At 40.4% G+C, this 14,628-nt stretch overlaps 1 protein-coding gene across 7 annotated transcripts in view; it reads left to right on the top strand.

Moving 5' to 3' along the window:
• Positions 1-14,628, top strand: part of RTTN (rotatin) — a 173,793-nt gene that overhangs the window by 117,746 nt on the left and 41,419 nt on the right. For 6 of the 7 annotated variants that reach the window (XR_008998384.1, XM_057504263.1, XM_057504264.1 and 3 more), the window contains 6 exons: positions 402-507; positions 1,262-1,359; positions 2,551-2,628; positions 6,272-6,398; positions 8,414-8,616; positions 9,237-9,504. Coding sequence is in view for 6 of the 7 variants with exons in the window: in XM_057504263.1 (XP_057360246.1) it covers positions 402-507; positions 1,262-1,359; positions 2,551-2,628; positions 6,272-6,398; positions 8,414-8,616; positions 9,237-9,504 (880 nt within the window). In the remaining variant the exon portion in view is untranslated. Of the gene's footprint in view, positions 1-401; positions 508-1,189; positions 1,360-2,550; positions 2,629-6,271; positions 6,399-8,413; positions 8,617-9,236; positions 9,505-14,628 lie in introns of those variants that run through there. The other variant, XM_057504266.1, reaches the window with a different exon arrangement.

Raw genomic sequence — 14,628 nt, 5'->3', positions numbered from 1 at the left:
TGTCTTCTTGAGCTTGTTGGACTTCCTAGAGAGGAATCTTCCCAGTTACCATCGAGGTGAAAACCAAATTGCCAAGTGTTTTACAGCAAAATAGGAGAATAGAGCTGGGTGGGTCTTAGAATTTATTTCTCATAATTTCACTTAATCCTTCCTATTTTCAGCTACAAATGTAACTAGTAGAATTTGAGAATGATTGCTGATCTTTCCATGTTGAAAATTTTTTATATAATCTTATCCACACAGAGTATTCTCAAATCTTAATAATTTATCAAATTCCAATGAATTCCATAAAATAGTTGAAATCTGCCAGTATCTTTTAAATAGAGCACAACTTTTATTCACCACAGTCTTGCTCCAGATTAAGTTTTTCTTCAAGGCAGTTTGGTATATGTTCTGTATAGTGCTATGAAGGAAAATCCTCTAAGGATGTCCTGAAAAGAGACGCTACAAACGCATTGATGTCACTTCTGGCTGTCAGCAGAAGAGCACAGAAACACGCTTTGAAAGGTGAGCCATATGACTTACCAACTGTTTCCATGGCTTAATGTCAATTCGTATATTTTAGTGCCTTTTCATTTAAATTTTCTTTGGAATAAGAATGTCAAGAATTTATAATGTCAGTGCCACTGGAAAAAGATAGTTTTTTTTTCCCATAGAGAAACACAGTAAAAATGTATTACTTTGAAAATCTATTATACATGTAGATTGTTCTTTGTATAATAATTTTACTCTAACAGTCTATATCCAAATACTAGAGAAGCTTTGAAAAGTAACATATCACTCAATTTCATGATAATTAAATATTAGCAACGACAAGAACTGTTGCATTCCTGAAAAAACGGACTTTTGATAGTGGTAGCAATAGCCTTAGATGACCTTCCATTTCCATATAAATTTCCTTTCTAGAGTGTTGTAATATTTCATCTGGAATCAGGGAACACAGGTCTTAGAGTTGAAAGAGAATAACAGCAACATCAAGTCCATTAATTTCAATTGTGATTTGCCATGAAAACAAATTGTGCATGCCTCAAAACAAACTAGATTTGGAGAGTATCACACTAATTGAAAACACTGAAATTGTTTAGTATTTTAGTTATCTTATGTTGTTTTCCTCCAATCCATTAACCTCTCACTGAAAATACTAAAATGAAAGTTTATCAGAAATGTAAAATGTTATTTTTTTTTAAAGAATGGGCTGTTATATGTGGCTTTAATATATTTGGAAATGGAATATCCTTCTGATTGTTTTGGATTTGATCAGCTGCTCTGATAGACAACTGCATGGAGCAGATGAAGAGCATCAATGCGCACCTGAACCTGGAGTCTCTGCGGCCTGGGAAAGCAGCCCTGAGGAAGAAGGTAGCTGGGTCCTAAGGTTCTGGGAGGCAGGAATGCCACACAGACTGTCTCCCCCATGCTTTCTGCTTATACATGACACTGATTCTTGATGGAACTGAGAGTCAGATTTAGAATAAAAGTACAGTTACTTAAATTAATGGAATTTCTACATTAGCAGGTTTGTGTGTGTGTGTATGTGTGTTTCTTAATTCTCACTTAATCTTAAAGTGAGACTTATGTATTATATATTTTATTGTAAACATTTTGGAGTGTGCTTAATATCTTGCCAGATAGATTTTTCAAACTATAACAAATCTTTCTCTCAAAGCAAATGTAGGTTCACTAGGAATGAGATATGTTACCGAGTGTCTTTTATATGCCAGGCACTATTCTAAACATTTCATATTTATTGTCTCACGAACACTCTACAACTGATAGTTGATAAAGCCAGTATTTGCCCCATATCTGATGGTTGCAGAGCTGTATTCCTAATGTCTGTGTATTTCCTTCCATGACTTCTGAATGTCTCTTTCTAGCATTGAGTCTGCTGCACTCATGTTCAAACCGCACGTTCATGTAAGCTCAAAATAACAGTTTTTATATAGGAATGAGGGTTAATAACTGTGGTTAAAAAGGTCTACCATACACACTTACTGAGAAAATAAATGTGTGTGTACATTTATAAATATGTAACTGCGCATACATATGTATATGGCTAAGGCCATGATAGCAGCGATCTGTGTAATAACTGGTTTCTACTGCATTTGATAAAAAACCTAGAAAAGGCCTTATTTCATAATTTCATTGCTGCAGGGGTTACGTGTTTGTCAGTTTGTTTTCTTGCCTATTTTCCTCTTTCCTCTCTAGGCAGAGACCCTTTACTTTATCATAGAGAAAGTCAGCCAACACCTGATATGATTGAAAACCAGTCAGGACCTGCTGCACTTTATTGAGATGAAACAAGGAGCCTGTTATATATCTCAGCTCCTCCATTCTTGATAGAATAGAAATAGCTTTTTCATGGTGGATGTGCTTCTTGAGATACAGTCATCTTTCAGAGATCATTAGCTTGTCAGTCCCCTCAAAGTCATGGTGGTCAGGCACAAAGAGAGCATAGCTGCTCTGCAATGTGACTCAGAAAAGAAATTACTATGTATGCAAAGTGGAACAAACCATTGTGTTCACATCTTCAACTGCTTTTTGTTTGAACAGGAGGATGGTTTTATTAAAGAGTTAAGCATGGCCATGCAGCTCCTAAGAAACTGTCTTTATCAAAATGAAGAATGCAAAGTAAGTAGAACTGCTTCTCAAATTTTTGTTTGCAGTGCTGACATTAAATAGTTGAAAACAGTGAAATTGTTTAGTATTTCAGTTCTCTTATGTTCTTTTCCTCTGATCCATTTACTTCTCACTGAAAATACTAAAATGAAGTTTATCAGAAATACAAAATGTTTTTTTTTTTGTATATGAGAAAATATAGGAGGCAAGATGGAACACTCTTTAGATTTGTTTTGGATGCACAGTTGATTAGTCCTTAAGCTCAACTTTAATTCTCAGAAATGGATGAACCTAATCTTGTTGTAATTCTTCAACACTGATGATATTTCTTGTTTGGGTCAGCATTTTAACTTTAATTTTACCACTGAAACTTTGACCTCAGGCAGCTAAGCAAACTTGAGCCTCTTTCTATACTGTTAACCATGTCAGTTGTTTTTTCACTAAGGTGGAATGATGGCTGTGTACATCTTGTAAGATGTATTTTTTTCAAAGGCGGTTATCAGACAGTTCTCCAAGGGAATAAGTGGAGAAGTATTTATCTATAAGTAAAGATGACTGTCTCTCCTGCTTCAGAGTAGGAAAATGCTTACCTCTCTTGCCCAGCATGGCCCTGTCCACCTAGAAGAGGCACTTCACTTCCCTCTGTGATGGCTCCCTGTGTCCATTGACTCAGCCCTTCTGTCTGGGAACCACTGAGATGTTTTGCTTTGCCTGTGAGCATTGACACTATCACTTAAAACACTGTTACTACTGTTACACAGGGTACAGTGTCGTTAACACTTTGATTTGTTCATTGTGATACAAGACTTTTGAAGCTTTAGCTTTCACACACAAATTCAGCTGACCTTTTGAACAACCTGAGAGTTAGGGCACCAACCCCCCTGCACAGTCAAAAATTCACGTATAACTTTTGACCCCCCAGAAACTTAACTACTAACAGCTTACTGTTGCCCAAAAGCCTTACTGATAACAAATAGTCAATTAACACATATTTTTTACGCAATAAAGTAAGCTAGAGAAAAGAAAATGGTTTTTTAATTTATCACAAATCTCCAAAAATTTTTCCAATATAGTTATTGAAAAATTTGCATTTAAGTGGGCCTATGCTGTTCGAGAGTCAACTATACTGTAGAAAATGAGTAAGACAAAGATATGTTATAGAAGCTTCTGTTTAAAAAAATTTCTTAACCATTTTTGTTTTTACTGGAGAAAAACATACTGTATCTGGAAAATGAACATTTTGAACATATCTTCCTTAAACTGTGTTAAATAATTTGTTCAAGATACATGACTAACAATTTACATCTCAAAACATTTTGATGGGAATTAAGCAAAATTCCTAATGTATGAACTTTTTACTCAAAATAGAGGTGTCATTTGTACTAAAAAAATTAATTAAATAAACTTATACTAAATATATGATCCTTTATGCTAAAATAGCATCCTGTGATTCGGTGCAGTTAGTAACAGTCACCCATGACACCTTACTCAGGGAGTTCTTTGGAACATTTTTCAGGTAGGATTTGCTTATGTAGATTTATGAGACACTAGCCTGGGTTCTGGTTGTAAATACAGTGTTCACATTTACATTACCATAGCCATCTATAAAAGTGTAGTCTCTTTATAGAAAGTCAAAGCATTTCTGCCTTTCTAAGTTGTCTAATAAGGAATAAATCCAAAGAAGAAATTTAGATTACTCTTAGATATAAATGTAATCCTGTGGGGTAAAGAATCTTAATTTCTTCTCCTTTTCCAGCTTACCTGATGTGCATGACACATTCCATTACTATGTGTTCGCTCTTGTGGTGACCCACTGAGCCACCCATGCCCACCCCTTCCCCGTGTCTCTCTATTTTTAACATTAAGAAGTTTTTATACTGGGAATGGTGACTGGGAGATAAGGGCATTGATCAGTGAGCGAGGTTAGAGGGACAGGATCGTAGAGGTCAGGCGAGATGATAAGACCCCAGTTGGGGAAGGTACATTTGAAATAATAAAGAGAAAAAAAAGAAATATAGAATGACTTCCAGATTCTACTTTAATACAAGAATTAAACATAATAGAGCAAAATATAGATATGAGAGATACTAATATTTGGGTTTGCACATAAGTGTTTTGGGGACATCTGGGTAGGAAATGGCTGGTAATCTGTGGATTACATGGGTCTAGGGCTCTGAGGGGTGGTACAGGCTGTGAATGTCAGGAGTTATCAGTGTGCAGATGGTGTTTGTAGCCATGACTGTTGTTGGAATTTCCCAAGTGAGTGCATAGCGAAAGCTTGGTCATATCCTTGGAAACTATACCATTTAAGTGAAGGCAGAAGACAACACTGATGGGAATGCTGGAGAGAATACGGAGTTGATCCAGGACACGGGGGGCTCACGGAAGTGAAGAAAAAAGACCTTTAATGGATGCCACAGTGCCTGAGAGATTAACAACTGTCAGGACAGGAGTGGTCTGACTAGCATCATCAGGACAATATAAATTGAAATAAGCTGACGATTAAGTAAGAGATGGGAAGTGACAGCAAGAAGAGTGGTCTTTCTAGAAGCTCGGTCAGGAAAAGCAGCATTAGTAATTTAGGACATACAACATTAAAGGAAGTTAATCTGTATATTTGTTTCTCCTAACATGTAAACTGCTTGAATGTAAACAGAAATGAGCAAATTGGAGATTACTTATTAAAGAGACAGGGAGAAAAGAACTAATTGGTGGCTGCAGATGTGCAGGCAGGGCTGTGTTGCAGAACACAGACGGATGCATCAACCTCTGAGGACGAGGAACGCTGTTCCCACCTCCGGGCAGGAGATTGAAGGGCGGAGCCGCGGATAACTGTGTGGACAGAATGGCAGAGTGTGTGAGAAGCTCGCAGCTCGTCATTTGTCCCCTCGGAAGCAGGAAGCAAGGGCATCTCCTGCAGCTGCAGGGCTGTGTTCCAGGCTTGTGGAGAGTGGGGAGAGTGGGGAACCACTTCCCACTCTCTTCTACCATGGATGCTGCATAAAAGTGGATAGGATAGAACTGTGTTTGTGTGCATATGGGCCTATGAATTGCCTATAATTCCTGCTCATTTAAAAAATTGCTGCATTTGCTTATACTTTATCCATATATTGTCCCAGTGGTAATTGATCTTTGTAATAAGGACTATGAGTTACTAAGAATTTAGTTTAACCTAATATTTTGACTGAATTTTACTATATTCAAATTATTAAAAAAAATAAATCTTCTGATCTGTTTATCTAGCTACACACACACACACACACACACACACACGGCAGAGGGGAGAACTCACAGTTGATCAGAATGTTTGCTTAACCAGAAAATCCACTTTCTTAGCCAGATCAGAGCACTTAAAAGAATTTATGCAGTGTTGTTTTGCTTAATTTATACACTCAGAAGCTTTTTTCCTACATTTCTTACCTAAGTATCATATCCGGGCCACTCCAGTGTGAGGAGTGGTGGGGCTCATGGCCAGGGCAGTTGTAGGGCAAGGTGCTGGATCTTTGCAGCATTCCGATACCAGCTCACACTGATCAGAACAAAGAGAAACTCAGTTTCGTCTCCTTATATTGGTGACGATTTGTTTAGATTTGATTTTAATATTATATTTTCATTTATTTAGATTAATGCTGTCTTTATTTCTTTTCCACAACAGGAAGCAGCTCTTGAAGCTCATCTTGTCCCAGTCTTGCACTCTCTCTGGCCTTGGGTTTTGATGGATGATTCATTGATGCAAATTGCCCTGCAGCTGCTTTGTGTCTATACTGCAAATTTTCCAAGTGGTAACTAGAATTCACTACTGCCTTTCAATAATATACTAAAATACTTACAATGTTGTTAGATTGGACTTGAAAAACAAGCATGCATTTGAAAGTATTTCTTCTGTTTAAGGAGGGTATATTGATTAAAGACAAGTTTTCTTGTAGTATTATAAGAATAGGCAGATATTTTAGTATATTTGTTGAGGTAAGAAGACTCCTGAGACAGCTCAGAGAATAGACAGGGAGAAACTGACCTGATTATATGGCAGTGAAAAATTGAATTTAATGGGCAAATTGAGACAGTGAAAATTATGATGTAAGACTTTGAAAACCAGATAAAGGTTAAATTTGTATAAATCCTAGAGCAGGAGACATGCATGAGGAAACGTAGTTCTAGATACAGTTGCTCTGATGGTTAATGTCACTGGGGCACCTCTTTCATTCATTCATTCATTCGACAGGCATTTTACTGAGAGCCTACTGTAGGCCATGCACTGTTACAGGCCAGTAACTAAGAGTGAGCGGTGAGCACGGCCGAGGTGATTTGAGAAGAGGACATGTGAGATGGGTGTGTGAGCAGAGGGAAGGCAAGCCTGCTTGGGAGGTGAAGCGGGACTGCTGGCAGCATTCATTTCCCATTTAAAACTAAATTCATTGTCTAACAAGCCAGCAAGTTCATGTGCTTTCTTCTAGCAACATTCAGCAGCTCAGCAACTGGCTTCTCCAAATATGCAATGATACACAGAGAGGGAAAGGACTGGCGTGTTTCTGCAGCCCACCAGCTTGTCTTGCCTGCACCAGACAGACCTTCGGGCTCCCTGAGCCCTCAGTGTGGCTCAGGGCATGTGCCTGGGACAGGGTTGTCCTTGTTTCAGTCTGCTGTCACTGACTTCCTCGTTTGCACCTCTGCCCAGACAGGCTCCCCTTGCTTGGCCCTCTGGCGGGGTGACCGGCATCTATAGCCATCTCTGGAGTGCTGCACCTGTCTGCATGTTGTCCTTGACCCTACCTTTCACTCCTTGATTTGGGATTTGGGGAAGTAAGAAGGAAAAAATCAGTTGATAAATAATGAGCAAAAACCTCCACATACTTTAATATAAATCTTTTGAAACTATAATCTGTGTAACTTTCATCTTAAAATTGATATAAAAATTAGAATGTGGTTAGGTAGAGGAGAAACTCCTTTCCTGTCTGGTTTGTTTCCAAGCAAAACCACACATAGTGACAGTTTTATGTAACAGTTAGTGGCAGTCTTGGTATTTGGGTACTGCTATATAGTGTGAATACAAGAAAGATCACTATATTTATTTGTATTTACTTGCCTTTCATGAATGTATTTTACAAAATATATTTGATTCTTATCTAATTACATGTAACCTGGCCTTCTTGCCTGGACTTTCACAAGTTCATCACACCTTAGGTTTATGTTACAATATAGTAAAATGAATTGTAATCCTTTAATGATTAATTTTCTCCTTGATAACTCCCATAGGGTTATTTAACTTACTGAGAAGACACTGGACTCTGAAAAACCAGTTGACATTCTCTGGCTTTTGCTGCTTATGCACTTTGTGACCTGAGCAGGTCACTGACTTCTCTGTAGCCTGTACGGCAGGTCGCATTCGGCCTGTGCTCACCCACCAGGGTTAGCATGTTCCTCTTTTTGTTCCTTCTGTAAAATGAAGACATGAGACCAAGCCACCTCCCATTTGTAAAATTCTGTTTTTCTATATAGGCTTTATTTGGATGTCTTCTTTAGGAACTATTAAGAAAATTATGCTTCTTTTATGCTTTTTTTTTCTTTTTAAATAAGCTAGTGTTTTTAAATGCTCTGTTTAGGTCATTGGGACCTGAATGAGGACAGTAAATCTATTAGGGTGAATGTGGACATCAACGTGGTTCTTCAGTGCTAATTTCATTTCACAGGTTTAATGGCTGAGTCATCCGATAGGTAGATATGCCTATGCTTTATGGCTTAGTTTTCTAATTAAACAGTGAAACTGAGAAGACATTGTGATAGGCTGTTATTTTTTAAGGTTGCAGTTCTCTTTGTTGGTCATCTTCTGGACACCATCCTGTTCAAGCTGCGTGTAGAGGGGCCCCTGGCAGCTCCCTCATGCTGTGTGTCCTGAAGCTGGCCTCCCAGATGCCTCCTGAGAACACTGGGGTTCAGCAGATGGCTTTTATGTTTCTCTCAAACCTGGCCTTGTCTCATGACTGTAAAGGAGTAATTCAAAAAGTAAGTACTTCAACTCTCCTCCATACCATGAAAAAGATGCTCAGTGAAATAATCCTTCCAATCAAGGACATGTGTGAAAAGTCTAGAACTCAGTTTCTGGGATTAATTCATTATGATTTTAAGACATTTTCTTTTAAGGGATTGTAAACGGATTAAGAAGTTCACTTTGTATATGTAAAGATTCAAATATCCTCAGTACTCCCAAAGTTGTTACCTTGTATCCAGAACTGGTTTGGATTTTGTTTCTTTTTCCTCCCTGTAGGGTAGCTTTTAATGAGAAGCAAAATTGCCGGAAGGCAGACAGAGAGACAAAACTCAGGAGGCCTGAAATAACTCCCAGCCTGAATCATCAATCCTAAATCATTAAGATTGGCTGCAGTTACTTTAGCCATGGTCAGGAAGGAATTAGTAAGAATTAAAATTCGAGCACTATTTTGTTCTGCTTAACTTTTCACTTACACCTGGAAATGGTGCAGAGAGAGGATCTGGAAGGTACTGGCAGGAAGGCGAAATGAAAGTCGGGGAAAGAAGAGCTGCATGCTCGTTAATTGGTTTCCAGGGGGCTGTGAAATAATGAAGAGACTCAGGAAGAAAATAATGCTCTCTCTGTTTACCCGCAGAGTAACTTCTTACAGAACTTTCTATCTCTAACATTGCCAAAAGGAGGAAATAAACACCTCAGTAATCTGACCATTCTTTGGTTGAAGTTACTCCTGAATATATCATTTGGAGAAGATGGGCAGCAGATGATTCTGAGGCTCGATGGCTGTCTGGACTTACTCACAGAGATGAGCAAATACAAGCACAAGAGAAGCCCTTATCTGCCTCTTCTTATTTTTCATAATATTTGCTTCAGTACTGCCAATAAACCCAAGATCCTGGCTAATGGTGAGTGTTTACGTCATACACCATACTCACGTGCACAGGCACCTATTTATATGTGTGCTATCCAGAGCGCGTCGTAGAGCATGCCATTCAGATTAAAACGCAAGGTAGTTTTAGAAATAATTTCCCAGATATTTATTAAACACTCACCAAGTTCAAGGCACCCTGGGAGGCAGAGGCTGTGGGAATGAATCAGGCACGAAGCAGCCCTCAACCAGCCGTCGAGTCTCGGGGGGGTTGGCAAGACACGCCACTGACGGACACGCTGGATCCGGGGGGTCGCAGGGAGGAGGTGGGCGTGCACGCTGCCGGCCTCGCCTCTGCTCCTCCGCGGGCTCCTCCGGGGCTGCCTGCCAGGGGGGCCTTTCCATGCCACCCTGCGGCAGCTGCCACCCGCGCCCTCCTTCCTGCCGCCTCTCCCTCCCGCCCCGTCCCTGTTCTGTTTCTCTGCACAGCTCCCCCCGGCTGATACCCCGTGTGTTTCAGGGTCTTTTATTCCTAGTCTCTCCACACTAGAACCTAAGTTCTTAACAAGCTCTAGAGGGTTTAGTCACTGTTTGTTTTATCTGTAGCACCTAGAATTGTGCCTGTCGCCAGGCAGCACTCAGGTGACTGACTGCTGGGTGACCGGGGGACGCCGGGCAGGCAGGGGAGGGCAGGCCCCGAGGCCCCCTGGGGAATGTCGCTTCACAGACTTCGGCTCTGAGATACAGACAGACAGGCGAGGATGGGTGGGGAGTCAGAAAAATTTAAACAGAAAGAGAGAAATGGAAAGACTTTCTGCAACCATGTGCCGTTTCTGTGAGGAGTGTGTGGGTTTCATGGGGGGTTTTATAAAGAGACATTGTCATGGAAAAAAAGCGACCTGTTGGGTGGCGACGCCCGCTGTGCCCGCTCCGTGTCGCGTGGGGCGGCCTCGCTGGCTCCAGTTTCTTCAGGTAGACAGTGACCCCCTTCCTCTCTCGCCTTTGCTAGAGAACAGGTCATAAACACGCCAAGTACCTAGCACCGTTTATGGTGCATGCTAGACGCTCCGGATACATTATCTCCCTTCTCCTTTCATCTTTTCCACTTAACCTTTTTGGGCTGCTTTCCTATGAAACATGGAGTTTTCCAAGTGAATGAAATGATTCTGCTTACATTCTGCCATGCGTATAGTCGTGATTTTGTTCTTCTGATGGTAGTCGTTATGCTGCCGGAAACGCAGGGGAAGATTCTAGAAGTTCAGTCAGGCTGTAACTTACCCTGAATTACCCGTGGATCTGCACTGTGCCTCCGCACAGCGTATCAGCGGGCCCTGCCTCCCCCCACCCCCACCTGGTGGGGAGGGTGCGCGTCAGTGCGGGTGGGGTGTTGCTTCATCTCCCTTCACAGCATCTGCCGCAGGCCTGGCATTTGTAGGGTGCGGGTAAGGATGAGCACGACCTCCCAGGGCAGGGTGAGCCTAGGTGAGACATCCGCCCCCATGCCTGGGGGTCACCTTATTCACCATCCTTAGAAGAAGTTTACTCCTCGAATCTGACTGACTGCAGTTATATTACTGAGGGAGTTGGCAAAAGGACAGGTTTTTAGGGAACCGAAGGAGAAGTCTACGTCTGCCACTTTTTTTCATATCCCTCTGGATTTATTTTTGGCGTTTCCTTGTATCAGTGCTCGCTCTCTCCTTCACTTGCTTAAAGCAAACAAACTTTTGGAAAAAAGGAGCTTCCCAGCTGCCCAGATGCAAGATCAGGGGCCTCCAGCAGGGATGGGGGGCAGCAGCTGCGCACTTCGTGGGCCTGGGAAGGCATGTCGCAGGCGTGGCCCGCCATTTGCATTTGGGGTCCAGAGGGGGGTTTAGGGGAGTCCGCCGGCTTACAGATCTACCCGGTAAGGCTGCATGAGTGGGACTCCGATCAGCTGTGCCTTCACGTCTGGTGTAGATGGTCACGCATAGAGGGGCAGCGGGGCTTGACCTTGCTGTTGGGAACTCCTTGTTTCTGGAAATGTCAGGCTAGATCTCCTCTGAAACAACAAAAGCATAAAATATAGTAAAAGTCACCCCCCAAAAAAATCAAGGAACTGAAAAGATAGTGGGAAACTTCCAGACCAATTTTGATGGAAAGTCTGCGCCCAGAGAGGTAAGAAGTATCTGTATTGAAAACTCTTGGCCTCAAGGACATTTGCGAGCACTGTATGCTTAGCTTTTGTTCACGTGAGCCTGGGGTCAGGGGACAGAAGTCAGGGCTCCCCGAGAGGGGGGTCCATGGGTCATCCTGCCTCTGTTCTGTTGGAACTCCAGAGAACCAACCCTTTGGAGAGCCAACCCTTTGGTCCCTCAATCCTCATCCTGGTGATCTATACAAAAAACAAATGTGTGAGAACGGGCCCCACAGACTGTGCCTCACAGCTCTGCACCCCAGGGACATGTAGCCTGAGTGACCCATGCCCTTGCTTTGAGCTGATCCTCGGCAGGCAGGGAGTGCCTCTGGCTGCTGGTGGAAGCAAATGCCACTCTGATAGATGCAGGGCAAGTTCATACTAGGCCTCAGGGGACCTCCATAGATAATTTTTCATAAGTATTAACTAGTACACAGGAAATGGGACCAAGCACACCAGGAAACATGGCGACATGAGCAAGAACTAGCAGGGGAAAAAATTACCAACTTATCTGCGTAGATTTCAGATACTGGAGTAAAAATACAGTTTTTAAAACAAACTTAATTGTACCACATTTAGATAAATAAATGGCAAGCTTGAAAATATTTGCAGGGATTAGAGAACTGAAAAATTGAAAATTTGAAGAACCAAACAAATTCTAGAACTCTTTTGTCCAATATGATAATCATTTAGCCACCAGTAACTACTTAAATTTAAATTAGTTAAAAATACTCAGTTTGTGAGTCACACTAGCTACAAATGTCTACCAGCTGTCTTAGTAGACAGCTCACATACAACTGTTTCCATCATTGCAGGAAATCCCATTGGCCAGCATTATTCTAGAACTTCAAAGTAGCCAAAAAACTTCATATACATGTCTGGCAGTAAATTAGGCATAGCAGAAGAGAGAATTTAGGGATTAGAAGACAGACCAGAAAAAGAATTCCAGAATGCAGCACAGAGAGCTAAAAAGATGAGAAGGGATTAAGAGAATAAAGGCTAAGTGACACAGCAGATACATTGAGAGAGTCTAGCTGTGTATTTCATTGAAGTCCTTAAAGGAGAGAGGAAATACTGGAAACAATGATGACTAAACATTTTAAGAACTTTTAAGACATGAATTCACAGATTCAAGACCTAGATAATTCCGAGCAGAAAAATAAAAACAAATCCACTCCTAGACACATTATAGTGCATCTATAGAACAGTGAAGAAAAAAGATTAACTAGATACTTGCCCTGGCAAAAATAACTTTAAAAAGTTATTCAAGAAAAAAAAAAGCCCATTAACTATGAAAAATGTTGATTTAATCAGAAATCTCACTAGATAGAAAGCCCTGGGTCAGGATGGCTTCACCAGTGAGTTGCACTGAACATTTAGGGAACCAATAATTCTAAACAAACTCAAAGTCTTCCAGAGAGGGGACAAAGAGGAAATATCTCCTCATTTTGTGAAGCTAGCATAACTTTGTTGGCAAAAATGTGGCAAAAACAGAGTGTTCTGGTAAATGTTTAAGTAATGCCTTTTGGGGTATGAACAGGGACTGAGATACATACTGAATATATAGAAATTTCATTATATATATAAATGGATATATACATTTGTGCATTTTACTGTATAATGAGTGTGTAGCACATAATTCACAGATTGCTATATAGTCACAGGACTGTCAGTTCTGTATGGCCGGCTGATAGTCACAAAACACTTGCATTGACTTTTGCAGGACTTTTGTATCTGTGGCCAGTCTGTGGTTGCAGTTCAGTCATGATTTGACAAATGGAATTGCATCCCAATCTGCTCTTTTCCCCATTAAGTTTATTACGAAATCTGATGTGTAATACACAGTTAAAACTGTTTTTCACCCTTAGGTAAAATATATTCATAAAACCGAAATCTCTTTCAACTTTACCACTAATTCAACTCTGATTGTAGCATTTGTTGATTTTAATGGTGTAAATGAAAATCTTACTACAGCTGATTTCAAGCTACCAACTTGATCCCTCTAAACTTACAGTTAAATCAGTTAAGAAGAGGTAAACATTCAAAACCCATCACTTTGTGTTTAACAACTTTTTACTGTTTATTCTCTTCAGGATTTTTATATGTTTATAAGGGACTTCACTTCATACCAATCTGTTAAACTTAAAACTATATTTATGAAATAAAAAATATTTCATAATGTGTTTTGGAAAAATTCATCTATTTGCATTATCAGAGGGGCATCACATTGGCATGTATATGTGTTTTATTAAAATTTCTTAAGAGATAGTAACTGACAGGAGTGCTTATAAACTTATTTGGATCATGGGTTAGATATTCTGAGTGGTGTAATATGTAAAAATATCACTTGATGATACTCAATTGGAACAAATGGAAATCAGCCTCCCATTTGAAGGGGTGCCCTAGGGGTACCAACTGCCACCTGTCACCTCACATGGTGAATTTTATCCAATAGTTGTTTGTGTAGGCTAGTTATGAGTAGGTTATGATACAGGAAGGCAAGGGAACCAGGGAATGTAGGTGGGAGGTAAGGCAGGAGGGATAGTTGGCAGGAAAATGACAGCACCTTCCACGCTGTCCTCGTACTGCACAGAATTCACTTTGTGAAGCAGTTTTTTTTCTCTGTAATAGATTTTAAATTCCTTAAATTCCTTTAAAGCTTAATTAGTGTCACTTAAAGGAGTTTTTGTTTGTTTTAATTATGGAATCTTTCATCCAGCTATATTTTTTGAGCCCCTAAAATAAACTGGCTCTGTGATTTGCATATGCACCACTAAGCAGACACAGATCCTGCCCTCAGCCAGGATCCAGTTCAGTTAGATGCACCCTGTGGGGTGGGGAGGGGTTAATGTACACAAAGAGAGTCCCCAGTAACAACAGTTTCACCTTTAAAAATGCAACACCTTTAAAAAATCACATACTTTAGAGCAAAAATAATTTGGTAAGTTTAATGACCTATAAAAATAAGTAGTAATATAGGTTCATATA

Source organism: Manis pentadactyla, chromosome 6, assembly GCF_030020395.1.
Source record: "Manis pentadactyla isolate mManPen7 chromosome 6, mManPen7.hap1, whole genome shotgun sequence".
Classification (NCBI taxonomy): domain Eukaryota; kingdom Metazoa; phylum Chordata; class Mammalia; order Pholidota; family Manidae; genus Manis; species Manis pentadactyla.
The sequence above is the reverse complement of the archived record's forward strand: the minus strand, read 5'-3'. Positions and strand labels throughout refer to the sequence as shown.